The following is a 27,999-nucleotide window of genomic DNA, read 5'->3' as shown; positions in this document are numbered from 1 at the left end:
TGTGAGTTAGAAGAGAAGGAGAAATTCTGGAGTGAGTTAGATGAAGTGATGCAGAGCATCACCAGAGGTGAGAGAGTGGTGGTTGGTGCAGATTTCAATGGACGTGTAGGTGAAGTGAACAGGGGTGATGAGAATGTGATGGGCAGATTTGGTCTTCAGGACAGGAACACAGAAGGACAGATGGTGGTAGACTTTGCAAAGAGGATAGGAATGGCTGTAGTGAACACTTTCTTCCAGAAGAGGCAGGAACATAGGGTGATGTATAAGAGCGGAGGTAGAAGCACTCAGGTGGACGACATCTTGTGTAGATGTTGTAATCTGAAAGAGATCAGTGACTGTAAAGTATTGGTAGGGCAGAGAGTAGCCAGACAACACAGGATGGTGGTGTGTAAAATGATGCTGGTGGTGAGGAGGATGAAGAGGACAAAGACAGAGCAGAGGACCAAGTGGTGGAAGTTGAAAAAGGAAGAATGTCGTGTAGTTTTCAGGGAGGAGCTGAGACAGACTCTAGGTGGTTTGGAGGTGCTTCCAGGTGACTGGACTACTACAGCTAATGTGATCAGGGAGACAGGTAGGAGGGTACTCGGTGTGTCATTTGGAAAGAGGAAAGTGGACAAGGAGACTTGGTGGTGGAAGAGGAAGTTCAGGAGTGTATACAGAGAAAGAGGTTAGCTAAGAAGAAGTGGGACACTGAGAGGACTGAAGAGAGTAGACAGGAGTACAGGGAGATGCAGCGTAAGGTGAAGGTAGAGGTGGCAAAGGCCAAACAAAGAGCATATGAGGACTTGTATGTTAGGTTGGACACTAAAGAGGGAGAGATGGATTTGTACAGGTTGGCCAGACAAAGAGATAGAGATGGGAAGGATGTGCAGCAGGTTATTGTGATTAAAGATAAGGATGGAAATATATTGACAGGTGTGATGGGAAGTTGGAAGGAAAACTCTGAAGAGTTGATGGATGAGCAGGAAGTAGCAAAGATTAGTAAGAGTGAAGTGAGGAGGACGTTGAAGAGGATGAAGAGCGGAAAGGCAGTTGGTCCTGATGACAAACCTGTGGAGGTATGGAAGTGTCTAGGAGAGGTGGCAGTGGGAGTTTCTGACTAGCTTGTTTAACAAGATCTTGGAGAGTGAGAGGATGCTGAGGACTGGAGGAGAAGTGTACTGGGGCCTGTTTTTAAGAACAAGGGAGATGAGCAGAGCTGTGGCAACTACAGAGGAATAAAGCTGATGAGCCAAACAATGAAGTTGTGGGAAAGAGTAGTGGAAGCTCGGCTAAGGGCAGAGGTGAACATTTGTGAGCAGCAATATGGTTTCATGCCTAGAAAGAGAACAACTGATGCAGTATTTGTTTTGAGGACGCTGATGGAGAAGTACAGAGAAGGTCAGAGGGAGTTGCATTGTGTCTTCGTAGGTTTAGAGAAAGCGTATGACAGGGTGCAGAGAGAGGAGCTGTGGTATTGTATGAGGACGTCTGGAGTGGCAGAGAAGTATGTTAGAGTGGTGCAGGACATGTATGAGAGCTGTAGGACAGTGGTGAGGTGCTGTAGGTGTGACAGAGGAGTTCAAGGTGGGGGTGGGTCTGCATCAAGGATCGGCTTTGAGCCCCTTCTTGTTTGCTCTGGTGATGGACAGACTGACAGATGAGGTTAGACAAGAATCTCCCTGGACTATGATGTTTGCAGATGACATTGTTATTTGTAGTGAGAGCAGGGAGCAGGTGGAGGAAAATCTAGAGAGGTGGAGGTCTGCTCTGGAAAACAGAGGAATGAAGCTTAGCCGCAGCAAGACAGAATACATGTGTGTCAATGAGAGGGACCCAGGTGGAACAGTGAGGTTACAGGCAGCAGAGGTGAAGAAGGTGCAGGACTTTAAGTACTTAGGGTCAACGGTTCAGACCAAAGGTGAGTGTGGAAAAGAGGTGAAGAGGCGAGTGCAGGCAGGTTGGAACGGGTGGAGAAAAGTGTCAGGTGTCTTGTGTGATAAAAGAGTATCAGCGAGAATGAAAGGAAAGTTGTTGAAGACGGTGGTGAGACCAGAGATGTTTTTCAGCTTAGAGACAGTGGCACTGAAGAAAAGACAGGAGGCAGAGCTGGAGGTAGCAGAGCTTAAGATGTTGAGGTTCTCTTTGGGAGGGACGAGGATGGACAGGATCAGGAATGAGGACATCAGAGGGACAGCTCATGTTAGATGTGTTGGAGATAAAGTCAGGGAGGCCAGATTGAGGTGGAGTTAGTTGGTGTGAGAGAAGAGGATGCAGAGGACAGAGTTAGATGGAGGCACATGATTCGCTGTGGCGACACCTGAACAGCTGAAAGGAAAAGAAGAAGAAGAAATGGTAAATGTTCTGCTCTTATATAGCACTTTTCTACCTATTGGCACTCAAAGTGCTTTACACTGCTTTTTATTAACCTGTTCACACTCACTGATGGGGGAGCTGCTATGCAACTAGTCAACACCAGGAGCAACTAAGTTCCCGCCGCCCCGCAGAAGAAGATACTAGTCTGCATCTCTTACACTTTATCCTCATGAAAAACTGATCCATTTAGAGCAAACTGTGTTTGAGATCACTTTCAGTTGTTTGCAGATCAGATTTTATTTGTTTGGAAGTTGATGGACTTGCAGCCTTGAGATTGTCCATATTTTTCCACAATTCTTTCTTTCAAATCCACAGACTTCTCTTTACACTTCTGTCTTTTCTTCATGCTCAGTGTGACACACAAGTTTGACTTTTGTTCTCTGTTTTTTGTGTCGATCCAGGGCAAACAAACACAATAAGCACATGAATACCAACACATTTGCAATTGGAACAATTTTCTGACAGAACTGCAAGAGTGTTGATATTTTGGCCATGACTGTATATTGCAATAAATGGATTTAAGGAGTAATTAGAACCTTAACATCCCATAAATGGGATGATGGGATAATGAAATTAAGGTAAAAGATGAAATCTGTGTTTTTCTAATGGCCTTTTATTATTATGGCTCACTAGTAAAGAATTGTTTCCTCGGTTTTAAAGGGTAAAAAAAATTGTCACTTATACAGCACTTTTATCTAAAGCTCTTCACAATGTTGATTCCCATTCACACACACACACACACACAGATGGCAGTGCCTGCCAGGAGCAACTTGGGATTCAGTGTCTTGCCCAAGGACACTTCAACATTTAGCCAGGAGGATTGAACCACTGACCTTGTGGTCCATAGTCAAATGCCTTACCAACTGAGCTACAGCCGTCTCAGTTTTGAAACTAACCATAATTGTGTGTATTTTCAGAACGCGGGAGCCTCAATGTTACAACCGGAGCACTAACAATCACTGGACTGACTCCAGGTGAAAGCGGCAGCTACACAGCAGAGATCAACAACAAAGTCACCGGCACGACTCAGCTCCTGGTTATCTGTCAGTACCGTGACCCTGAATGAACTTTGAGTAACATAACGGTTGTTTTCCTCCTGAAATCAAATGAAAACTGCCGTTTTTTCCTCCTTATCCATCAGCCCGTGTCTCTAAACCCACCGTCTCCACACAGTGTGACGCTGACCACTGTGTTTTTACCTGTGAAAGCAACGACACCACTGCTGAACCAGTCACCTATTCATGGATGGCAGAGGACAAGTTACTGAATTCATCAAATGAACTCAGAATAACAAAGGTACAAACATGATGATAATGTTAATGTGTGAATCACATCCACAAATGATAGGTTGCATTGCAAGAACCCCACTAGAATGTGGATTCATTCATCCGGAACAAGTTCAGCTCTTTGTGTACAGTAAATGGATTGATGAACGTACTAACATACAGCTAGATAAAGTACTTTCATACATATTGATTTAGAGCCTTTCTTGTGATGTGCATGTTCATACTGCACTGGTTTCTAAATGTCTTAGTAGATGTTTCACACATTTGTCACCATCAGCTCAGAATTGTGATACTTGTGTCCAAATACATTCAAAAGAAATGATATAAGCCAACTTTTACACATAGTATATTTACTATATTTACTTTGTCTGTGCATTTTTTCACTTTATTTGCAGTTGGACGTGTCCTGTCTATAATTTTGTTTCTTATATAATGTGGCTTGAGTTTTTTTGTATTTTTATTCTTACTTCTGTGATGGTTTCAATGCATCCAGATGGACAATTGTTTATCTCGATGCAGTTCACTCCTAATATTTGCATAACTGTATTGGTTTGGAATTTGAAATGCTTCATTTAACCTATTACAAATGTGAGATGCACGTTTTGTTTATTAGCTTCTAAACAAATTATCTACCAATTTCCAGGACGAGTCAGAGAAGCTGTTCCACTGTGAGCTGAGGAATCCAGTCAGCACCGAGATGAGTGAATCGGTCCACAACCCTTTCACAACTTTTTAGTTTTCACAAATCATCTTTACCAACATGTGAATCTAGTAAAGCACCTTCTACCTGCTTTGAGTTTGTTTTTTACAGTACTAACCTACATTATCACACATAGGACCAGTTGTCAACATTGGAACAAAGTGTCCACATAAGTCATTTGTTGTTTTTTTCACTTTTTTGAAGGGAAATGGTATTATGGAGTGCTCATCATCTGCTCTATAATGTTTATTGGTGGTCTCATCTTTTTCATCTTATACAAAAGGAAGTAATGAAAAGGTAAGAAGCCACAAAATAATGTAAATTACATTGAGAATCTAGTTGTGGATCATGTGTGTCCATGTTCTGTTTACCATAAGTATCCGTCCTGAACAAAGACGCAGGTTATGCAGGTTACAAGTTTACTACTAAAGTGTCCAGAACCCACAGTGACAGTCTGTCCCCCAATATCTGGACGTCTGAGCACCTTGAGGTTATTAGGAGTTACTTTATAAAATGACAGTGATTTAGATTCACTGTGAAGACTGTAGGAACTTTCTACTGTTCAACAAAAAGCACCAACAGAACAGGTGAGTAAAGTGTTTTCATACTGAATCAGAGTGAGGATGTGAGTGTTTGTGCACAGTGAACAGGAAGTTGGCACCTTGTTGGCAGATCTGTGTTGGTGGCTAAAAAAAACCTCTTGTTTTGTTTGACAGAAGAATCAACGTTCATCCCAAGTGTCCAAGACTCACCAGTGCAGGAGCAGGACGCTGATGGACAAAACCAGAGCTAAACCTGAAACCCTGAAGTATTTCTGTCTCCTTACTGACTTCACCAAAGGGGCTTGTGACTTCTATGACCTGACATGCTCTATGCAGAGATGTGGCCAAAGATTGAGATTCACATATTTTAAAGCTGCAATTTATTCTTTGACCTGTTATTTTATTAAGACACAATTGTTTACAAGTATTTTAATTTTGATTTGGTTCCTATTGCTTGCTGTTACTTTTTTGTCCACTAGATGTCCTCCCACACTTTCTAAGCTGCTGATGGGACTTTGAGGACCTTTGCTGAAGCTGCATCATAGAAATCCTGTATTTAATATACAAAACATTAACTTTAGCATTAGCACTCTGCATTAGCTGACTAGAAAACTGAATCACTGTGTTGAAAAAACTGACTTTGCAAAGGATTCCTGCTAAGAGGTTCACGATGGGATGTTTAAAGAGTCAGAACCCGAGGTAACAAGTGGATTTTATTGTGACCCCATGGCTGCTGTCCTTCACATTTAACTGTATTATTATTGTTATTAATGAAAGTTGATAATGGGAAAGATATGAATGTTCCTCTTTAGGAGACCTGCACATCCCTGTGACTTGAATAACTATAAATATATTTTTTTCCGGGTTCATTATTTGCCTGAGAACTGGATGGTTGTAGATTTATTGTACTTTGAAGTTTTTTTAATTTTTTTATTTAATTTAATTTTATTAATTTTTCTTTCACCATTTTGCTCTTACTTTAAACACTATTTATTTGGACTTTGTAGTGGGAAATGTGATGAGCAGGTAGATGTGGCTGTTGAGAAGGATTTGGTCTGGATTTCTGTGTCACAGCCTCAGATGAAGGGGCTGCATTTTTCTCCTCAACACTCCAGAGACATTTTACAGAAATGTACTACTCTGACTCCCACTACATCCAAATTAAGGGTTTTTTTTTTCCAAAGTGAATTTGATTATCTGAAATGTTTTGCACCATGTGAAGGTGAGTTTGAACTCGAAGGGATGAATTTAGTTACTTAATTTAGATGAATTTTTTCAGGTGAAGGAATCGTCATCCAGCCTTCAAATAAGAAGAGATGAGAGGTCTTCAACCGCACAATGACCCGGATTTTGAAGTCTTACTCTGCAGGTCTTGTCATGAAGTGCATTAGCTCAAATGTCGCGGCTAATCGTTTGTAGTGTTTATGTGCATTCTGGTGTCCCAGAAACCCATGTGGCGAGATCCCCCATTCTAAAAAGGCAGGCAGCCCTGCAGCTCTGAACAGGTACCACCAGCCTCATCCAAAGAGACTGTACTACTTTACTTCAACCCCACGTCCAAGGAGACACTCTGACCTGTAGGGGTACGAGAGGGACCTGGCTTCTTATAGCCACACCTTCCTCACAAGCTTCCTCAAACTCTGAAAGGGTCTTTTATTTTCACTTTCGCAGTCAGTTTGCTAGATTTGCTCCTTTTAATCGAGAGCTTGTATTTCACAGCTTTTATATCCTTCAAATGCTTCTAAACGACCTGACCCACTTTTATTTTCAATGTCATTTTTGCGTCTTGACAAAAGGATGTTTAGATTTGTCCATGTTTTCTTTATTGCTCTGTCACTGAGGACTGTGAAGTCTGGTACGTAGCTACATCTGTATGTAGGAATCTATTCCTATTTATATATTGTCTGTATTTAGAATATACAGGTGTAACATGTCCTTGTTATTAATGTCTATGAGCTTTGTTATGAATGTTTTGTCCTGCAGTTTGTGAGATTTTTTAACTTTTAATGTGAGCGTACAACTAGGCCACAGCTAGTTTAGCTGTAGCTACCAGGAAACCAGGAAATGATATCTGCAACAGTAAAGTACAATCCCGTCCTACTGTTTAGTAATTTTACTTTAACTTTAGTTTTTAATATTATTTTGCAGATGAACCTGTTTACAGCGCAGTGGGAGATGAAGTTGTCCTCAAACCGGGCCCTGTGCAGGGTCCCATCACCGACATAACGTGGAAGCATGGGAAGGACATTGCCATAGAGTGGTATCAGGGACCTGTTGATGGCTACAGACAATTTAAAGGTACATTCAGGCAACTTCAGAGAAGATTGTCTGTGTAAAATAGCATCTTACTCTCATTATAAAACAGACTAATAATTATTAATATAATTAATAATTTAACCCTAATAATAAGGGTTAAAGCTTTTAAATTCCTATCAAGTATGGAATCTAATCAATTTAACAAAAATGAATAAATAAAATTTATAAGAACTTTGATGGAAGAGAATCACCTGCTTTAATATCATATGTCAACAAAACCTTAATGTAATTATGTTTATTTATCTTGGAAATCATTGTTTTGTTTGGATAATATGTGTAAACTAGGTTTCCCATTATGGATCAGTTTATGAAGTGAGGTACATTAAGGATGTTATGGGGTCAAAATGCATCTAGTTCTCTTGATGCTAGTCTGCATCTCTTACACTTTATCCTCATGAAAAACTGATCCATTTAGAGCAGATTGTGTCTCAGCTCACGCTCAGTTTTTTTTTTACCACTTAAATCCCTAATATATCACAATAAATGGATTTAAGGAGTAATTAGACCCTTAACATCCCATTAATGGCTATAACATGAAATTAAGGTTAAAAGATGAAATCAGTTTTTTTCTAATGGCCTTTTATTATTTTGGCCCACTAGTAAAGAACTGTTTCCTCGGTTTTGAAACTAACCATAATTGTGTGTATTTTCAGAACGCGGGAGCCTCAATGTTACAACCGGAGCACTAACAATCACTGGACTGACTCCAGGTGAAAGCGGCAGCTACACAGCAGAGATCAACGACAAAGTCACCGGCACGACTCAGCTCCTGGTTATCTGTCAGTACCGTGACCCTGAATGAACTTTGAGTAACATAACGGTTGTTTTCCTCCTGAAATCAAATGAAAACTGCCGTTTTTTCCTCCTTATCCATCAGCCCGTGTCTCTAAACCCACCGTCTCCTCACAGTGTGACGCTGACCACTGTGTTTTCACCTGTGAAAGCAACGACACCACTGCTGAACCAGTCACCTATTCATGGATGGCAGAGGACAAGTTACTGAATTCATCAAATGAACTCAGAATAACAAAGGTACAAACATGATGATAATGTTAATGTGTGAATCACATCCACAAATGATAGGTTGCATTGCAAGAACCCCACTAGAATGTGGATTCATTCATCAGGAACAAGTTCAGCTCTTTGTGTACAGTAAATGGATTGATGAACGTACTAACATACAGCTAGATAAAGTATTTTAATACATATTGATTTAGAGCCTTTCTTGTGATGTGCATGTTCATACTGCACTGGTTTCTAAATGTCTTAGAAGATGTTTCACACATTTGTCGCCATCAGCTCAGAATTGTGAGACTTGTGTCCAAATATCTTCAAAAGAAATGATATAAGCCAACTTTTATACACAGTATATTTACTATATTATACTATGTACATATACATACTATATTATATTTGTGCATTTTTTTTTAATTATTTGTAGTTGGACGTGTCCTGTCTATAATTTCTTTTTATTTAATGTGGCCGGAGTTTTCTTTGTCTTTCCAATCTTGTTATTCTTACATGTTCTGCGATGGTTTAAATGCATCCAAATGGAAAATTGTTGCACGTTTGGTTTATTAGCTTCTAAACAAATTATCTACCAATTTCCAGGACGAGTCAGAGAAGCAGTTCCACTGTGAGCTGAGGAATCCAGTCAGCACTGAAATGAGTGAATTGGTCCACAACCCTTTCAGAACTTGTGAGTTTTCACAAATCATCAGAGTCAGAGTTTGTTTTCTACAGTACTAACCTACATTATCACACATAGGACCAGTTGTCAACATTGGAACAAAATGTCCACATAAGCCATTTGTTGTTTTTTTGTTTTTTTCACTTTTTGAAGGGAAATGGTATTATGATGTGCTCATCTATGGATCTACACTGTTGATTTGTGGTCTCATCGGTTTTATCATTTTAATCTTATACAAAAGGAAAAAAAGAAAAGGTAAGAAGCCACAAAATGATGTAAATTACATTAATTATCTAGTTTTGGATCATGTGTGTCCATGTTCTGATGTCCTAAACAAAGACACAGTCAGGATGCCAGGTGCTGGCAAAGCAAACGCAAAAACACTTGATGATCATTCAAATACCTTGTGACACAATGAAGCTCCTGGATCAGTTAGTGGTTCGCTCTCATTTTTTATTACCTGCATAAAATGATAAATGGTGTCAACTTCAACATAGCATAAAACTGTTTGATTGTAGTGGCTCATTTTGGATTAGATGACGTGTTAATGCTACAGAGGCAACAGCTGGTGAGTTGCCTGTTTCAATAGTTCAGTGTAGAAATAAAATTAATTTTCAATTATGAAAAACATAATAATTATAGTTAAATTATAACTTCGATATTTAACAGATGTCCATCCGTCTTCATCAGCTACAATAACATGTTACATACCAGATGTATTGTAGAGAAATGGGTAACTCATCTGACTTCTTTGTAACTGATTTGAAGAATGGCGACCGACCACACAGAGCTCGGTTGGCAGTTCGAGCCCCATCTGCTATCGACGTGTCGCTAATAACCCAGCTCCCGGGTCAGGTGAGAGCTTTGTACAGCTGTGATGTCTGTGATTTGGGTATTGATGAGATAGATAAGTAATATTTAAGTACAGACCATTTGCTATTTATCAATTCAGAGCCTCCTGAAGGATCCAACCATGGTCCTGCAACTAATGGTCCCTCAGAGACCAGACCTGAAAATGGTGAGTGAGATGTTATTGTGTGTAGGAGATTATGAGGTTGTGAGATTTTAAAAGCAGTGAAGAACGTTGAATATGATATTTGACTGTGATTTCATCAGTAGTTTCAGAGGTTGAAGGATCCATGAACCACGTGCTGACACCTACTGCCCCCCTGAACAACAGCGAGGAAAGAGGTGAGTGGATTATGAAGAACTGATGGTGATCAGGTGAAGGATTTTTCAGTTTGATTGTTTTAGTTGTCACACACACATTTTGTTGACCTGTTTTACTGCATTATTTGACTGATTATTTAACTGATGTCAGAGCCTCTGATGGGATCAAGCCGGGACCCAGAATCCGATGTTCCCTCAGAAACTGGCCGTAAAGATGGTGAGTGTGATGTTATCAGATCTAAGAGGAAAATGAGGAAAATGAGGAAAATGAGGAAGTGAGTCCCACTGTGTTTTTCTTTCTCATTTTTACTAAATGGGAATTTCTAAGTATTTAGTTTAGTCTGATAAAAACATACAACAATTACAAAACCCACAAATTCATCTGCAGTTTGTAAGTGACAGTGCTCACAGACAACTCTGATGGAGGAAATGGGTGTAAAAGGTGGAAGCTATTAAAACCATTTAAAAGAAAGAAGAACAATTTTCACCTTGACAGTTCTCTCATCATTTGACTTTTCAGAGACGATTTTAGAGATACCACCAGTCCAGGTCCCCACAAACCAGACTGCGTCCAAGGATACAGTCAATGAAATGGGTGAGTTAGATTTGTATTATTTTCGATTATAAAAAATGGTCACTGGGTTAGTGCTGTATACTTACATGTTATTCATGAATTCAGAGGTGCCTGGAGGATCCAATCAGGACCCGACATCGGATGCTGCTCCAGGATCCAGCAGTGAAACCGGTGAGTGAACTGTTACATATCCTGGACAAACTAGGACGGTAAAACCTGGGGTCTGTTTGTGTAGAAACAGAGAATAGTTCTTGGGTCTTTTGACTGTGATGTCATCACTGATTTCAGACATCGAAGCATCACCAGACCAGGTCCTGACAGACGCTACGAATGAAGCAGGTGTGTAAAATGTTCATCAAACTCAGTGGGAGTGAAGGTAAAAACTGCAGTAGTTATTCAGGTGCAGCTTTGTTGAGCAGTGTCCACTATGTTTTTCCATTGTCCTTTTTCCTGGGAGCTGCATGTTTTGGTTAGAATGATAAAGAAAAATTTGGGAACATGTAGATGATGGACAAACAGAAATGGCTAAAAACCATTATTGGGAGTTATTTTTCTGTAGGGAAGTTAAGTGACTGTTTAAAGGACCAAGGAATATCCACTCACAACCAGGAAACCTCTGCACTCACAGAAAGCACCAACAGAACAGGTGAGTAAAGTGTTTTCATACTGAATCAGAGTGAGGATGTGAGTGTTTGTGCACAGTGAACAGGAAGTTGGCACCTTGTTGGCAGATCTGTGTCGGTGGCTAAAAAAACCCTCTTGTTTTGTTTGACAGAAGAATCAACGTTCATCCCAAGTGTCCAAGACTCACCAGTGCAGGAGCAGGCAGCTGATGGACAAAACCAGACCTAAACCTGAAACCCTGAAGTATTCCTGTCTCCTTAACGACTTCACCAAAGGGGCTTTTGACTTCTATGACCTGACATGCTCCATGCGGAGATGTGGCCAAAGATTTCATATATTTTTAAGCTGTAATTTATTCTGTGACCTCTTATTTTATTAAGCAGTTATTTATCAGTATTCTGCGTTAGATTTGGTGTCCATTGCTTGCTGTTACTTATTTGACCACTACATGTCCTCCTACAGTCTTTAAGCTGCTGGTGTTTAAGATTTGGTGACTTTGAAGACTGTTGCTGAAGCTGCATCATAGCTGTTTAGAATTTGGAAAAAACTGACTTTGCAAAGGATTCCCTGCTTACATGTTCACGATAGGATTTTTAATGCTTAGTCAGAACCAGAGGTAACAAGTGGACTTAATTTTGACCAAATGGCTGCTGTCTTTCAAATTTAACTGTACAATTATTGATAATGAAAGATAACAATGCGAAAGATATGAATGTTTTGTTCCTCTTTGGGTGAAGTGTTCATCATTGTGACTTGAATAACTATAATATTCTAAATGATGCTGTTGATGTCCTGGAAAATAAATGTGTAGCTGCACTTTTTTTAAAGAACAATGTGAAATACTTGATTCTGTCAAAACCATTTTTTCTACACCAGCTACACTAGTTTAGGATCAGGGGAACAGTCCATTAAATGTGTGTGACCATCATCTCTTTGGCAGAGTACAGCTAGTTCTGTTTAAAAGCAGGTGGTCTTACTTTTGGGTGGTCCACAAGGGTCCGTTCATAGACCTCCCTTATTTTCTCTCTCTCTATATATATATGAAGTAATAATATTATCTCTGCCACTCCAAAGTGTAATGTTCATCTCTATGCTGATGACACCACCTCATGTGCCACAGACTTGATTATTTATTGGGCCTTTGCAGGTTTGCTTTTGACACATTTTTTTTCATATGTTAAATTCTGATAAAACTGCACCTGAAAGTACTGTAGCTCAGTTGGTAAGGCAGTCATCCATGGACCACAGGGTCAGTGGTTTGATCCCCGGTCGCGGCTGTATGTCAAAGTGTCTCTGGGCAAGACACTGAATCCCTAACAGCCCATTCCCTTCCCCAGCTGTGCAGTGCTGGTCCAAGCCCGGTAGAAATTGGGGAAGGTTGCATCAGGAAGGGTATCGGGCGTAAAATTGTGCCAAATCAACATGCGGCCACGATCCTGAACTCACGCGATGAGCCGAAAGGACAAAAAAATAGTAATTTGATTATTTGAAATGTTTTGCGCCGTGTGAGGGTGAGTTTGAAGTCGAAGGGATGAATTTAATCACTACATGCTTCACTTTGCTGGCCAGTGTGCGTTTTTCAGGTGAAGGAATCGTCATCCAGCCCTCAAATAAGAGGAGATGAGAGGTCTTCAACCGCACAATGACCCGGATTTTGAAGTCTTACTCTGTAGGTCTTGTCATAAAGTGCATTAGCTCAAATGTCGCGGCTAATCGTTTGTAGTGTTTATGTGAATTCAGGAAGATTTATTAAAGATTATTATTAACTTTTTTAACTCTGTACCATTTCCAAAATGTTTGGCTGTTGGGTGTTTGCGAGGGCTCAGTGCTTCTACTTATGTCAAAATCTTTATTTTCTATTAAAAAATAATAATAACAAGTGGGTCTGTATGTGAGTCTTGCATGCCATTGTTATTCTCTATACTGGTGTCCCAGAAACCCATGTGGCGAGATCCCCCATTCTAAAAAGGCAGGCAGCCCTGCAGCTCTGAACAGGTACCACCTGCCTCATCCAAAGAGACTACTACTTTACTTCAACCCCACGTCCAAGGAGACACTCTGACCTGTAGGGGTACGAGAGGGACCTGGCTTCCTCCAACCCCCCCCCACACCCCCCGACAGTAGCCGTCATTGTGGTGACAAATTGTGAGTGTGTGCTGCTAGTGAATCCTGCAGACAGAGACCCAGTGGGCGGCCTATTAATTGCAAAGTTAGTCTCACAACACTCATAGCTTAACTCTTGATCTGCAGGATTCACAGGTCCCTGGAGTCTCAGACGTCTCTCAGGACGTCCCGTTCAACAGTCCATAATGCCATTGTGTTGCACAGTTAAAAGTTGAATTGCAGAAGTATCATATTTGTAAAATCATGAGAACAAAGAATAAAATGATAAAGATTTATGGTGCAGTATGTCTGGGGTCTTTATGTATTTACACTGAAGACATTAAAGTACTTTTATACATAAAGGTTTAACTCTAACCCCTTGTTATTCCAGCCACACCTTCTTCACACACACCTCCTCGAACTTTGTACTGTACTGTGACTTTGACTTTCCCAGTCAGTTTGCTAGATTTGCTCCTTTTCATCGAGAGCTTGTACTAAATGCTTGTAAACTTCTAAACAAGACCTGACCCACTTTTGTTTTCAATGTCGCCATTTTTGATTTAATGGCAAAAGGATGTTTACATCGATCTGTGTTTTCTTTATTGCTCTGTCACTGAGGACTGTGAAGTCTGGTACGTAGCTACTTCTGTATGTAGGAATCTATTCCTATTTATATATTGTCTGAATCTAGAATATACAGGTGTAACATGTCCTTGTTATTAATGTCTATGAGCTTTGTTAGGAATGTTTTGTCCTGCAGTTTGTGAGATTTCTTTTACTTTTTAATGTGACCGTACAACTAGGCCACAGCTACGTTAGCTGTAGCTACCAGGAAACCAGGAACTGATATCTGTAACAGTACAATCCCGTCCTACTGTTTAGTAATTTTACTAAATTAGTCATTTTAAAAGCCAAGTTTTAAAAAATATATATATTATTTTTAACTTTAACATTTTTTTTATATATTATTTTGCAGATGAACTTGTTTACAGCGCAGTGGGAGATGAAGTTGTCCTCAAACCGGGCCCTGTGCAGGGTCCCATCACCGGCATAACGTGGAAGCATGGACAGGACATTGCCATAGAGTGGTATCAGGGACCTGTTGAAGGCTACAGACAATTTAAAGGTACATTCAGGCAACTTCAGAGAAGATTGTCTGTGTAAAATAGCATCTTACTCTCATTATAAAACAGACTAATCCTTGGTTTAACCCTGAAAGTAGTAGTAGTAGTTTTAGTTTGTTGCCAAATAAGCAAAAAAGCGGAGTTCGTCAAGTTATATTCACTAGTACTGGATGAAAGCAACAACTTAAAAGACACTGCTCAGCTCCTAATTTTCATCCGAGGGATTAATGGTAGTTTTGAGATCACGGAAGAGTTTTTGAGCATGGAGTCCCTGAAGGGAACAACTCGGAAAAAGGATTTATATAACACGGTGTCTGTCATAAGCTAACTTGGAGTAAACTTGCCAATGTCACGACGGATGAATCACCAAATTTAACTGGAAAAAACGTTGGGCTGCTGAAAAGAATCCAGGATAAAGTGAAAGAGAAAAACCCTGAGCAAGATGTTACTTTCCTTCACCGCATCATCCATCAGGAATCGCTTTGCAAGTCTGTATTGCAGCTTAATCATGTTGTGAATCCAGTCGTAAAACTTGCCAACTTCATTACTCTCTTCTTCTCTTATGAGCTTTTCTGGAAAAATGAGCTTATCAAAGAAAAGAAAAGTGGATAGTGAGCGCCGAGTGTTTAATACAGAGCGGAAAACAAAATATTTATTCACTGAAGTCCGATCAAGGGCTGTTTGCCTAATATGCAAAGAAACTGTCGCGGTTTTTAAAGATAATATCAGCCGTCACTTTGCTATGAAGCATGGTAACTACGCTAGCAAGCAGTCAATGCAGGAACGGGCGTCTACGGCTCAGAGTTTGGCAGCCAATTTACAGACTCAGCAACATTTTGTTCACCAGAGTCAAGTACCAAGGCAAGTTTGGCAAGTTGGCATTCAAATTAGCAAAAGCTAGCAAGCCTTTCTCTGAAGGTGAGTTTTTAAAAGAATGCATGGTGTCTTGTGTCCGGAGAGCCAAGGCAAGTTAGAAAAAATCAGTTTGTCACGCAGAACTGTGACTCGCCGTGTGGAACTGATTGACGATTTCCCCGTAAGGATCAGTGTTTTAGAGGTAGGAATCCTAAGAATTAAGGTCTAAAGCTTTTTAATTCCTATGAAGTATGGAATCTAATCAATTTAACAAAAATGAATAAATAAAATCTATAAGAACTTTGATGGAAGAGAATCACCTGCTTTAATATCATATGCCAACAAAACCGTAATGTAATTATGTTTATTTATCTTGGAAATCATTGTTTTGTTTGGATAATATGTGTAAACTAGGTTTCCCATTATGGATCAGTTTATGAAGTGAGGTACATTAAGGATGTTATGGGGTCAAAATGCATCTAGTTCTCTTGATGCCATCTCTTACACTTTATCCTCATGAAAAACTGATCCATTTAGAGCAGATTGTGTCTGAGCCCACTTTCTTTTTTTTTTTTTTTCAGACACAATAGTACAGATGAAAAGATGAAATAATGTTTTTTTTCTAATGGGTTTTTACTATTATGGCTCACTATTAAAGAATTGTTTCTTCGGTTTTGAAACTAACCATAATTGTGTGTATTTTCAGAACGCGGGAGCCTCAATGTTACAACCGGAGCACTAACAATCACTGGACTGACTCCAGGTGAAAGCGGCAGCTACACAGCAGAGATCAACAACAAAGTCACCGGCACGACTCAGCTCCTGGTTATCTGTCAGTACCGTGACCCTGAATGAACTTTGAGTAACATAACGGTTGTTTTCCTCCTGAAATCAAATGAAAACTGTCTTTTTTTCCTCCTTATTCCTCAGCACGTGTCTCTAAACCCACCGTCTCCACACAGTGTGACGCTGACCACTGTGTTTTCACCTGTGAAAGCAACGACACCACTGCTGAACCAGTCACCTATTCATGGATGGCAGAGGACAAGTCATGGACTTCAACAAAGGAAATCAGTATAACAAAGGTACAAACATGATGATAATGTTAATGTGTGAATCACATCCACAAATGATAGGTTGCATTGCAAGAACCCCACTAGAATGTGGATTCATTCATCAGGAACAAGTTCAGCTCTTTGTGTACAGTAAATGGATTGATGAACGTACTAACATACAGCTAGATAAAGTACTTTCATACATATTGATTTAGAGCCTTTCTTGTGATGTGCATGTTCATACTGCACTGGTTTCTAAATGTCTTAGTAGATGTTTCACACATTTGTCACCATCAGCTCAGAATTGTGATACTTGTGTCCAAATGCCTTCAAAAGAAATGATATAAGCCAACTTTTACACATAGTATATTTACTATATTTACTTTGTCTGTGCATTTTTTCACTTTATTTGCAGTTGGACGTGTCCTGTCTATAATTTTGTTTCTTATATAATGTGGCTTGAGTTTTTTTGTATTTTTATTCTTACTTCTGTGATGGTTTCAATGCATCCAGATGGACAATTGTTTATCTCAATGCAGTTCACTCCTAATATTTGCATAACTGTATTGGTTTGGAATTTGAAATGTTTCATGTAACGTAATAAAAATGTGAGATGAACGTTTGGTTTATTAGCTTCTAAACAAATTATCTACCAATTTCCAGGACGAGTCAGAGAAGCTGTTCCACTGTGAGCTGAGGAATCCAGTCAGCACCGAGATGAGTGAATCGGTCCACAACCCTTTAAGCAATTGTGAGTTTTCACAAATCATCTTTACCAACATGTGAATGTAGTAAAGCACCTTCTACCTGCTTTGAGTTTGTTTTCTACAGTACTAACCTACATTATCACACATAGGACCAGTTGTCAACATTGAAACAAAGTGTCCACATAAGTCAATTAATGTTTTTTTGTTTTTTCACTTTTTTAAAGGGAAATGGTATAATACAGTGCTCATCATCTGTTCTACACTGGTGATTGGTGGTCTCATCTTTTTCATCGGTTTCATCTTCTACAAAAGGAAGAAAAGAAAAGGTAAGAAGCCACTGAATGATGTAAATTAGATTGAGAATCTAGTTGTGGATCATGTGTGTCCATGTTCTGATGTCCTAAACAAAGACGCAGTCAGGATGCCAGGTGCTGGCAAAGCAAACGCAAAAACACTTGATGAAGTTTGAATCATCATTCAAATACCTTATGACAGAATGAAGCTCCTGGATCAGTTAGTGGTTTGCTCTCATTTTTTATTAGCTGCATAAAATGATGAATGGTGTCAACTTCAACATAGCATAAAACTGTAGTGTTTGATTGTAGTGGCTCATTTTGGACTAGATGACGTGTTAATGCTACAGAGGCAACAGCTGGTGAGTTGCCTGTTTCCATAGTTCAGCTTAGAGGAGAATTAGAGTTTTTGTATCTGACAGTGTTTGAGGAAACTCAGGTAATGTGAAAGAAAGCTCACTAAGTTGTTGTTGTTTTTTATTTTTTCACTTTTTGAAGGGAAATGGTATAATACAGTGCTCATCACCTGCCTTGAACTGTTGATTGGGTGTTTCATCTTTCTCATCTTTCTCATCTTTATCATCTTTTTAATAAGGGACAGATTTAAAGGTAAGAAGCCACAAAATGATGTAAATTACACTGAGAATCTAGTTGTGGATCATGTGTGTCCATGTTCTGTTTACCATAAGTATCAGTCCTAAACAAAGACGCAGGTTATGCAGGTTACAAGTTCACTACTAAAGTGTCCAGAACCCACAGTGACAGTCTGTCCCCCAATATCTGGACGTCTGAGCACTGTGAGGTTATTAGGAGTTACTTTATTTTATAAAATGACAGTGATTTAGATTCACTGTGAAGACTGTAGGAACTTTCTATTGTTCAACATTAGAAAACTGAAACCTTCCGAACTTTGTTTTATACATTTATTTATTTTTAATACAGAAAAAACAAGTTACAGCAGAATGTAAGAACTACATACTTTGTAAACACCATTTTCAGAACTTGTAAGTTTTCACAAATCATCTTTACCAACATGTGAATGTAGTAAAGCACCTTGTACCTGCTTTGAGTTTGTTTTCTACAGTACTAACCTACATTATCACACATAGGACCAGTTGTCAACATTGGAACAAAGTGTCCACAAAAGTCATTTGTTTTTTTTTGGTTTTTTTTCACTTTTTTGAAGAGGAGTGGTATTATACAGCGCTCATCTATGGATTTATACTGGTGACTGATGTTCTCATCTTTGTCATCGTTTTCATCTTCTACAAAAGGAACAGAATAAAAGGTAAGAAGCCACAAAATGATGTAAATTAGATTGAGAATCTAGTTGTGGATCATGTGTGTCCATGTTCTGTTTACCATAAGTATCAGTCCTAAACAAAGATGCAGGTTATGCAGGTTACAAGTTCAGTACTAAAGTGTCCAGAACCCACAGTGACAGTCTGTCCCCCAATATCTGGACGTCTGAGCACCATGAGGTTATTAGGAGTTACTTTATTTTATAAAATGACAGTGATTTAGATTCACTGTGAAGACTGTAGGAACTTTCTATTGTTCAACATTAGAAAACTGAAACTTTCTGAACTTTATGTTTTATACATTTATTTATTTTTAATACAGAAAAAAACAAGTTACAGCAGAATGTAAGAACTACATACTTTGTAAACACCATTTTCAGAACTTGTAAGTTTTCACAAATCATCTTTACCAACATGTGAATGTAGTAAAGCACCTTCTACCTGCTTTGAGTTTGTTTTCTACAGTTCTAACCTACATTATCACACATAGGACCAGTTGTCAACATTGGAACAAAGTGTCCACATAAGTCATTTGTTGTTTTTTTATTTTTTCACTTTTTTGAAGGGAAATTGCGTTATGTAATGCTCACCTTCGAATCTTTGCTGTTGATATGTCTTCTCATCTGTTTCATCTTCTACAAAAGATACAGAATAAAAGGTAAGAAGCCACAAAATGATGTAAATTACACTGAGAATCTAGTTGTGGATCATGTGTGTCCATGTTCTGTTTACCATAAGTATCAGTCCTAAACAAAGACGCAGGTTATGCAGGTTACAAGTTCACTACTAAAGTGTCCAGAACCCACAGTGACAGTCTGTCCCCCAATATCTGGACGTCTGAGCACCTTGAGGTTATTAGGAGTTACTTTATTTAATAAAATGACAGTGATTTAGATTCACTGTGAAGACTGTAGGAACTTTCTATTGTTCAACATTAGAAAACTGAAACCTTCCGAACTTTGTTTTATACATTTATTTATTTTTAATACAGAAAAAACAAGTTACAGCAGAATGTAAGAACTACATACTTTGTAAACACCATTTTCAGAACTTGTAAGTTTTCACAAATCATCTTTACCAACATGTGAATGTAGTAAAGCACCTTGTACCTGCTTTGAGTTTGTTTTCTACAGTACTAACCTACATTATCACACATAGGACCAGTTGTCAACATTGGAACAAAGTGCCCACAAAAGTCATTTGTTGTTCTTTTGTTTTTTCACTTTTTAGAAGACGACTGGTATTATGATGCGCTCATCTATGGATCTATGGTGTTAAATGTTATTTACATCCTTTTCATCTTCTACAAAAGTAATGAAAGAGGTAAGAAGCCACAAAATGATGTAAATTATATTGAGAATCTAGTTGTGGATCATGTGTGTCCATGTTCTGATGTCCTAAACAAAGACACAGTCAGGATGCCAGGTGCTGGCAAAGCAAACGCAAAAACACTTGTGTATAAAGTTGATGAAGTTTGAATCATCATTCAAATACCTTGTGACACAATGAAGCTCCTGGATCAGTTAGTGGTTTGCTCTCATTTTTTATTAGCTGCATAAAATGATGAATGGTGTCAACTTAGCATAAAACTGTAGTGTTTGATTGTAGTGGCTCATTTTGGACTAGATGACGTGTTAATGCTACAGAGGCAACAGCTGGTGAGTTGCCTGTTTCCATAGTTCAGCTTAGAGGAGAATAAGAGTTTTTGTATCTGACAGTGTTTGAGGAAACTCAGGTAATGTGAAAGAAAGCTCACTAAGTTGTTGTTGTTTTTTATTTTTTCACTTTTTGAAGGGAAATGGTATAATACAGTGCTCATCACCTGCCCTGCACTGTTGATTGGGTGTTTCATCTTTCTCATCTTTATCATCTTTATCATCTTTTTAATAAGGGACAGATTTAAAGGTAAGAAGCCACAAAATGATGTAAATTACACTGAGAATCTAGTTGTGGATCATGTGTGTCCATGTTCTGTTTACCATAAGTATCAGTCCTAAACAAAGATGCAGGTTATGCAGGTTACAAGTTCAGTACTAAAGTGTCCAGAACCCACAGTGACAGTCTGTCCCCCAATATCTGGACGTCTGAGCACCATGAGGTTATTAGGAGTTACTTTATTTTATAAAATGACAGTGATTTAGATTCACTGTGAAGACTGTAGGAACTTTCTATTGTTCAACATTAGAAAACTGAGACCTTCTGAACTTTATGTTTTATACATTTATTTATTTTTAATACAGAAAAAAACAAGTTACAGCAGAATGTAAGAACTACATACTTTGTAATCACAGTTTTCAGGACTCGTGAGTTTTCACAAATCATCTTTACCAACATGTGAATGTAGTAAAGCACCTTGTACCTGCTTTGAGTTTGTTTTCTACAGTACTAACCTACATTATCACACATAGGACCAGTTGTCAACATTGAAACAAAGTGTCCACATAAGTTATTTGTTGTTTTTTTTATTTTTTCACTTTTTTGAAGACGAGTTGTATTATACAGCGCTCCTCTATGGATTTATACTGGTGACTGATGTTCTCATCTTATTCATCTTTATCATCTTGTACATAAAGAACAGAATAAAAGGTAAGAAGCCACAAAATGATGTAAATTACACTGAGAATCTAGTTGTGGATCATGTGTGTCCATGTTCTGTTTACCATAAGTATCAGTCCTAAACAAAGACGCAGGTTATGCAGGTTACAAGTTCACTACTAAAGTGTCCAGAACCCACAGTGACAGTCTGTCCTCCAATATCTGGACGTCTGAGCACCATGAGGTTATTAGGAGTTATTTTATAAAATGACAGTGATTTAGATTCACTGTGAAGACTGTAGGAACTTTCTACTGTTCAACATTAGAAAACTGAAACCTTCTGAACTTTATGTTTTATACATTTATTTATTTTAAATACAGAAAAAACAAGTTACAGCAGAATGTAAGAACTACATACTTTGTAAACACCATTTTCAGAACTTGTAAGTTTTCACAAATCATCTTTACCAACATGTGAATGTAGTAAAGCACCTTCTACCTGCTTTGAGTTTGTTTTCTACAGTACTAACCTACATTATCACACATAGGACCAGTTGTCAACATTGGAACAAAGTGTCCACATAAGTCATTTGTTGTTTTTTTATTTTTTCACTTTTTTGAAGGGAAATTGCGTTATGTAATGCTCACCTTCGAATCTTTGCTGTTGATTTGTCTTCTCATCTATTTCATCTTCTACAAAAGCAACAGAATAAAAGGTAAGAAGCCACAAAATGATGTAAATTACATTGAGAATCTAGTTGTGGATCATGTGTGTCCATGTTCTGTTTACCATAAGTATCAGTCCTAAACAAAGACGCAGGTTATGCAGGTTACAAGTTCACTACTAAAGTGTCCAGAACCCACAGTGACAGTCTGTCCCCCAATATCTGGACGTCTGAGCACCTTGAGGTTATTAGGAGTTACTTTATTTTATAAAATGACAGTGATTTAGATTCACTGTGAAGACTGTAGGAACTTTCTATTGTTCAACATTAGAAAACTGAAACTTTCTGAACTTTATGTTTTATACATTTATTTATTTTTAATACAGAAAAAAACAAGTTACAGCAGAATGTAAGAACTACATACTTTGTAAACACAGTTTTCAGCACTTGTGAGTTTTCACAAATCCTCTTCAACAACATGTGAATGTAGTAAAGCACCTTCTACCTGCTTTGAGTTTGTTTTCTACAGTACTAACCTACATTATCACACATAGGACCAGTTGTCAACATTGGAACACAGTGTCCACAAAAGTCATTTGTTGTTTTTTTATTTTTTCACTTTTTTGAAGATGACTGGTATTATGATGTGCTCATCTATGGATCTATGGTGTTGAATGTTGGTCTCATCCTTTTCATCTCCTACAAAAGTAATGAAAGAGGTAAGAAGCCACAAAATGATGTCAATTACACTGAGAATCTAGTTGTGGATCATGTGTGTCCATGTTCTGTTTACCATAAGTATCAGTCCTAAACAAAGACGCAGGTTATGCAGGTTACAAGTTCACTACTAAAGTGTCCAGAACCCACAGTGACAGTCTGTCCCCCAATATCTGGACGTCTGAGCACCTTGAGGTTATTAGGAGTTACTTTATTTTATAAAATGACAGTGATTTAGATTCACTGTGAAGACTGTAGGAACTTTCTATTGTTCAACATTAGAAAACTGAAACCTTCTGAACTTTATGTTTTATACATTTATTTATTTTTAATACAGAAAAAAACAAGTAACAGCAGAATGTAAGAACTACATACTTTGTAAACACAGTTTTCATTAGTCACTTTTTTTTTTGCATATTTTCCACATCAGTTAATATTATGTCCAGTCTGCTCTGTACTTTTGTCAAGAACATTTAATTATAAATAATAATAGTTATAATTTAACTTAAATATTTAAAAGATGTCCATCAGTCTGTATCAGCTAGAATAACATGTTACATACCAGATGTATTGTAGAGAAATGGGTAACTCATCTGACTTGTTTTGTCACTGATATGAAGTACGGCGAGTGATCACACAGAGCTTGTTTGGCAGTTTGAGCCACATCTGCTGTCAACGTGACGCTGATAACCCAGCTCCCGGGTCAGGTGAGTGCTTTCTACAGCTGTGGTGTCTGTGATTTAGGTATTGATGAAATAGATAAGTGATATTTAAGTACAGACCATTTGCTATTTATCAATTCAGAGCCTCCTGAAGGATCCAACCATGGTCCTGCAACTAATGGTCCCTCAGAGACCAGACCTGAAAATGGTGAGTGAAATGTTTTGTGTTCAGGACATTATGATAAAAGTTGTGAGATTTTAAAAGCAGAGAAGAAGAATGTTGAATAGGACATCTGACTGTGATTTCATTACTAGTTTCAGAGGTTGAAGTATCCATGAACCACGTGCTGACACCTACTGCCCCCCTGGAGAACAGCGAGGAAAGAGGTGAGTGGATTATGAAGAACTGATGGGGATCAGGTGAAGGATTTTTCAGTTTGATTGTTTTAGTTGTCACACACACATTTTGTTGACCTGTTTTACTGCATTATTTGACTGATTATTTAACTGATGTCAGAGTCTCTGATGGGATCCAGCCGGGACCCAGAATCTGATGTTCCCTCAGAAACCGGCCGTAAAGATGGTGAGTGTGATGTTATCAGATCTAAGAGGAAAATGAGGAAAATGAGGAAGTGAGTCCCACTGTGTTTTTCTTTCTCATTTTTACTAAATGGGAATTTCTAAGTATTTAGTTTAGTCTGATAAAAACACAAATTCATCTGCAGTTTGTAAGTGACAGTGCTCACAGACAACTCTGATGAGAGGAAATGGGTGTAAAAGGTGGAAGCTATTAAAACCATTTAAAACAGGGGTCTCAAACTCGCGGCCCAGGGGCCAATTGCTGCCCGCGAGACAATATTTTGTGATGATATGAAAGTTTAATGTTTGTACGGCCCGCTAGTTTTATATAAATGGCACTCTAGCACGTGTGGGTGGAAGGTTCCGTTTTTGTGCCAGCTGGAGCTGAACTAACCTACCAATCACAGTGGAGTATATTGCTCCTGGGGGCGGGGCCATCGGCCACACTTGATGCAAGCAGAGAAACTTTGCACAGCTATGCAGGCGCCTGTGTAACATCACATAACCCTCATAGAATTTTTACTTTTTACTGTGTGTTAAACGAGCATGTTTGGCTTGAGCTGGACGAAGTCAGTGTTACCAGGGATTGGATTCGCCGTAATGCAGATTGTACTGTAGCGCCCCACGGCTTATGGGAGCAACTGTGGGAGGCGACGAAGCGGAAGCTAAGGCTAACCCTAACTGACTTAGCTAACTAGCTAATCGGCTAGCATGGGAGCTAGCAGGCTAATACGAGAGCAACTTGTCTAAATGGCAGGAAGAAGGGAGAGCACTTGTGCCCCATACACCGCACGACTCCAAGTGTCTCAAGCTGCTTTACAGGAAGCAATAATAGGACAATTATTGTCTCTTTATTTATTTTTGAACACTCCAACAGTGGCCGGTCACCGTGAATGCTACTCCTATACACAGCACTTTCCCTCATGGCCAACACAAACATCACAAATAACAAAACCAGAACGTCTGAACACACCTAATAACACTAATCTTGACACAAATAATGCGCATTAAACACTTTAAACACATAGAACTATTAACATGCCTATTACTCATAATTCCCCGGGGCTCACTGTGCCAGCCCCCAAACTAACCCACTAGCCAGGCCGTTAAAGTATTTTGGTTTTTCATCATTTGAAATGGGCTGATTTGTTTGAAAGTTGATGACGATATGACCGCCACTCTCCGTATGGACAATTTGTTATCGTGACAAATCTGCAAATTAACGGCCAACACCGATATTCCGTTGACGATGTCACCGAGTGGAATGGAACTCCGATGGGGCCTGCTCCCGCCCGCCGTCACCCTTCGGAGTCAGGCTGCAGCCTCATCGGGTTCTTACTCGCCTCCGTTATATAGTCAACAGAACATTAGTGTTGGCTAGGACGTACCGCTGAATCCAAGGGGTTATTATAAGAAATAAAAGCCAGTAAATAACACCTCCGTGGCTGCATCCCATTGTTTGTATATAATAAATAAATAATGGTGACCCACTGTCCCAGCTGATAATGAACAGCCTGGGAGCAATCCATTTTTTTGCGCTCGCTATCCTGGTACTTTCTACCATCTACAAATGTTATGATGTTCATGTCATCATAAGACATGACCCCTTCTTCTTTAATGTGCAAGATGCCCCTCCTGTGCTTCAAATGGAGCTCATTGACCTGCAGTGCAACTCTGACCTCAAAGCCAAGTTCAGGGAGGAGAGTAGAAAAGCAGACAAGCTTGGGCAATTTTTGAGAGAATTGACCCCCGCTTCCCCTGGGCTTTCCAGAATGTTCAAGCGGACCATGTGCCTTTTTGTGAGCCCATATTTTTGCAAAAAGTTTTTCTCAAACTTCAATAAGTCCAAGGACAGGTCCAGACTTACTGACGATCATCTTCAAGCCATACTGAGGGCCTAGACTGCTTCCTCCCTCAAGCCAAATGTGGCTCACCTATGTGAGAGGAAGTGCTGACAGGTCTCTGGCAGCAAGACGTAGGCAAGAGAAGCCATGTTCAGAAGAATTCATTGAAGTTAAAGAATTGTTAGTTTTTTTGTGGAATACATGATGCGGCCCAGTAACACCCAGACTCTGCCTCCTGTGGCCCCCAGGTAATTTGAGTTTGAGACCACTGATATAAAAGAAAGAAGAACATTTTCACCATGACGGTTCTTTCATCATTTGCAGTTTCAGAGACAATTTTAGAGGTACCATCCTTCCAGGTCCACACAAACCAGACTGCGTCCGAGGATACGGCCAACGAAACAGGTGAGTTATATTTTTATTATTTTCGATTATAAAAATGTTTGAATGACAGAATCTAGAATACCGGTCACACAGAAATGTTAAGGCTGTTTTCTGAAGATGGTTTGCTGCATTGCTTAGACCCCACACATCAATCCCAGATTTTTAGATACTGTTAGATTTTGAAGTTTTGAAAGCACAGAACTACACCTTCCACTGGAAGACGCATTATGGTCACTGGGTTAGTGCTGTATACTTACATGTTGTTCATGAATTCAGAGGTTCCTGGAGGATCCAATCAGGACCCGACATCGGATGCTGCTCCAGAATCCAGCAGTGAAACCGGTGAGTGAACTGTTACATATCCTGGACAAACTAGGACGGTAAAACCTGGGGACGGTTTGTGTGGAAACAGAGAACAGTTCTTGGGTCTTTTGACAGTGATGTCATCACTGATTTCAGACATTGGAGCATCACCAGACCAGGTCCTGACAGACGCTACGAATGAAGCAGGTGTGTAAAATGTTCTGTAAACTCAGCAGGACGGAGGGTAAAAAGCTTCATTGTCTTGCCCAGAGACACTTCGACATATACCCGGGACAGGGGATTAAACCACTGACCCTGTGGTCCATGGACATGCCTTACCAACTGGGCTAGTGTGTAATGTTCATTTATATGCTGATGACACCACCTCATGTGCCACAGACTTAAGACTTTATTGGGCCTTTGCTTTTGACACATTTGATTTATTTCTTATGAATATATGAAATGATGAAAGTGCACCTGGAAATGACTGCACCTGTTCTCCCTGTACACGCAATCTAAGCTAATGTTACGGTGCTGTCAAATTTGGGAAACTGGCTGGACACCAGATTAGACCCTGGTAAAATTGTGTTTTCCTGTGCAGATACATTATGCTTCTCTTCAAAAATTGTTGTAAACCATGTGTATAAAATATGCAGTTGGTTTTTATTACATTTAATGTAAAGTTTGTTCATAAGTCCTAATGACTGCCTGTCTAAAATAGTTGTCATGAGCAGTTCAGATTTCTATCACCTGGCAGCTGTTGGTGAACAACCCTTTTCTGTGTCCAGAAGATAAACTCTCACATTGAGTGTTTGGACATAAATGACAGATGTTGGTGCACATTGGTCTCATTCACCTTCAGAATGTCTCTAACTGAGCTTTAACAGCTTCGAGAAGGAGAGGTAGTGGAGAAAGAGGGGGGGCGGGGGGGTCCTAATAACAACAATACATGCCCTGAGAGCACTGCAGAACTTTACATGTGCAGACAGCTTTTGACACTATAATGAGGTTCAGACCACCAAAGGGATTTGTCAAAGGGGTTTTTCTGTGCACTCATGAGGTTCAGGACATGGGGGGTACATGTTGTTTCAAACCCCTCTACAGTTCTCTCATTCACTTTAATTTGGCCTAGTGAGCTGTTCAAAACAGCAACTTCTGCTCCTCGTAAAATACATGAAAAGTGGAAAGGATGCACAGAAATGAGCCACAAATTATCACAAGGAAACAGAAAAAGAGCAATGAAATGCATAAAATTATCTCCACTTCTTGACGCCCTTTCAGCTGAAGGTGTGGTGGGGCTGTGTGGGTAGTGGGACTTTCCCCTGCCTGTGTCCACTGTCTCACAATCCGTCCATGAGTGAACTGACGTGTGTGTGTGTGTTGATGTGGAGCATCTGTCCTCATGAGAAGACGTTCTCTCTCCGTGTGTGTGAGGAATGCAGTTGTTAGTCCAGACCAGAGCCAGGTGTCACACTGCAGCCCAACATGTCTGAGCAGAGACTGCAGGCAGGTCCATAAATATTTGGACCATGACACAGTTTCCATCTCTGGCTTATGTGGGCTTTTTTCTATTCTGCTTGTTACTTTTCTATATGAAATAAAAATTCTAATCCCA

The 27,999-nt window shown here is 39.4% G+C and overlaps 2 protein-coding genes and 2 long non-coding RNA genes across 6 annotated transcripts in view; 2 read left to right on the top strand and 2 right to left on the bottom strand.

Annotated features, from left to right (window-relative positions):
* The window catches only part of LOC137125885 (uncharacterized), a 23,504-nt gene extending 17,038 nt beyond the window's left edge, over positions 1 to 6,466 (bottom strand). The window contains exon 1 of the long non-coding RNA XR_010914234.1: positions 6,227 to 6,466. This is a non-coding gene — a long non-coding RNA (uncharacterized lncRNA). The remainder of the gene's footprint in view (positions 1 to 6,226) is intronic.
* The window catches only part of LOC137125882 (carcinoembryonic antigen-related cell adhesion molecule 1-like), a 15,171-nt gene extending 2,166 nt beyond the window's left edge, over positions 1 to 13,005 (top strand). The window contains exons 2-16 of one of the 3 annotated variants that reach the window (XR_010914233.1): positions 7,032 to 7,181; positions 7,853 to 7,978; positions 8,077 to 8,231; positions 8,811 to 8,898; positions 9,043 to 9,144; positions 9,658 to 9,744; positions 9,818 to 9,907; positions 10,006 to 10,080; positions 10,211 to 10,276; positions 10,580 to 10,654; positions 10,739 to 10,804; positions 10,922 to 10,972; positions 11,193 to 11,279; positions 11,409 to 11,733; positions 11,784 to 13,005. Coding sequence is in view for 2 of the 3 variants with exons in the window: in XM_067502079.1 (XP_067358180.1) it covers positions 7,032 to 7,181; positions 7,853 to 7,978; positions 8,077 to 8,231; positions 8,811 to 8,898; positions 9,043 to 9,144; positions 9,658 to 9,744; positions 9,818 to 9,907; positions 10,006 to 10,080; positions 10,211 to 10,276; positions 10,580 to 10,654; positions 10,739 to 10,804; positions 10,922 to 10,972; positions 11,193 to 11,279; positions 11,409 to 11,485 (1,295 nt within the window). In the remaining variant the exon portion in view is untranslated. Of the gene's footprint in view, positions 1 to 7,031; positions 7,182 to 7,852; positions 7,979 to 8,076; positions 8,232 to 8,810; positions 8,899 to 9,042; positions 9,145 to 9,657; positions 9,745 to 9,817; positions 9,908 to 10,005; positions 10,081 to 10,210; positions 10,277 to 10,579; positions 10,655 to 10,738; positions 10,805 to 10,921; positions 11,010 to 11,192; positions 11,280 to 11,408 lie in introns of those variants that run through there. The other 2 variants (XM_067502079.1, XM_067502081.1) reach the window with 2 other exon arrangements.
* On the top strand, positions 6,521 to 27,999 carry LOC137125876 (uncharacterized). The gene is made up of 22 exons (XM_067502043.1): positions 6,521 to 6,615; positions 13,856 to 13,992; positions 14,337 to 14,486; positions 16,046 to 16,171; positions 16,270 to 16,424; positions 17,058 to 17,145; positions 17,326 to 17,427; positions 17,893 to 18,003; positions 18,581 to 18,682; positions 19,261 to 19,353; positions 19,926 to 20,018; positions 20,490 to 20,600; positions 21,180 to 21,281; positions 21,854 to 21,946; positions 22,525 to 22,614; positions 23,233 to 23,319; positions 23,417 to 23,482; positions 23,590 to 23,661; positions 23,792 to 23,857; positions 26,022 to 26,102; positions 26,358 to 26,423; positions 26,541 to 27,999. Exons 2-22 carry the CDS (start codon positions 13,935 to 13,937, stop codon positions 26,597 to 26,599), a joined length of 1,971 nt encoding a protein of 656 aa, XP_067358144.1. The 5' UTR covers positions 6,521 to 6,615; positions 13,856 to 13,934; the 3' UTR covers positions 26,600 to 27,999.
* Positions 16,425 to 17,010, bottom strand: LOC137125886 (uncharacterized). Its single transcript, XR_010914235.1, has 2 exons — positions 16,957 to 17,010; positions 16,425 to 16,612 (listed from the first exon to the last, which is right to left on the bottom strand). It is a non-coding gene; the product is annotated as an uncharacterized lncRNA (long non-coding RNA).

Source organism: Channa argus, chromosome 4 (genome assembly GCF_033026475.1).
Source record: "Channa argus isolate prfri chromosome 4, Channa argus male v1.0, whole genome shotgun sequence".
Lineage (NCBI taxonomy): Eukaryota > Metazoa > Chordata > Actinopteri > Anabantiformes > Channidae > Channa > Channa argus.
This window is presented reverse-complemented; position numbering and strand designations above follow the sequence as displayed.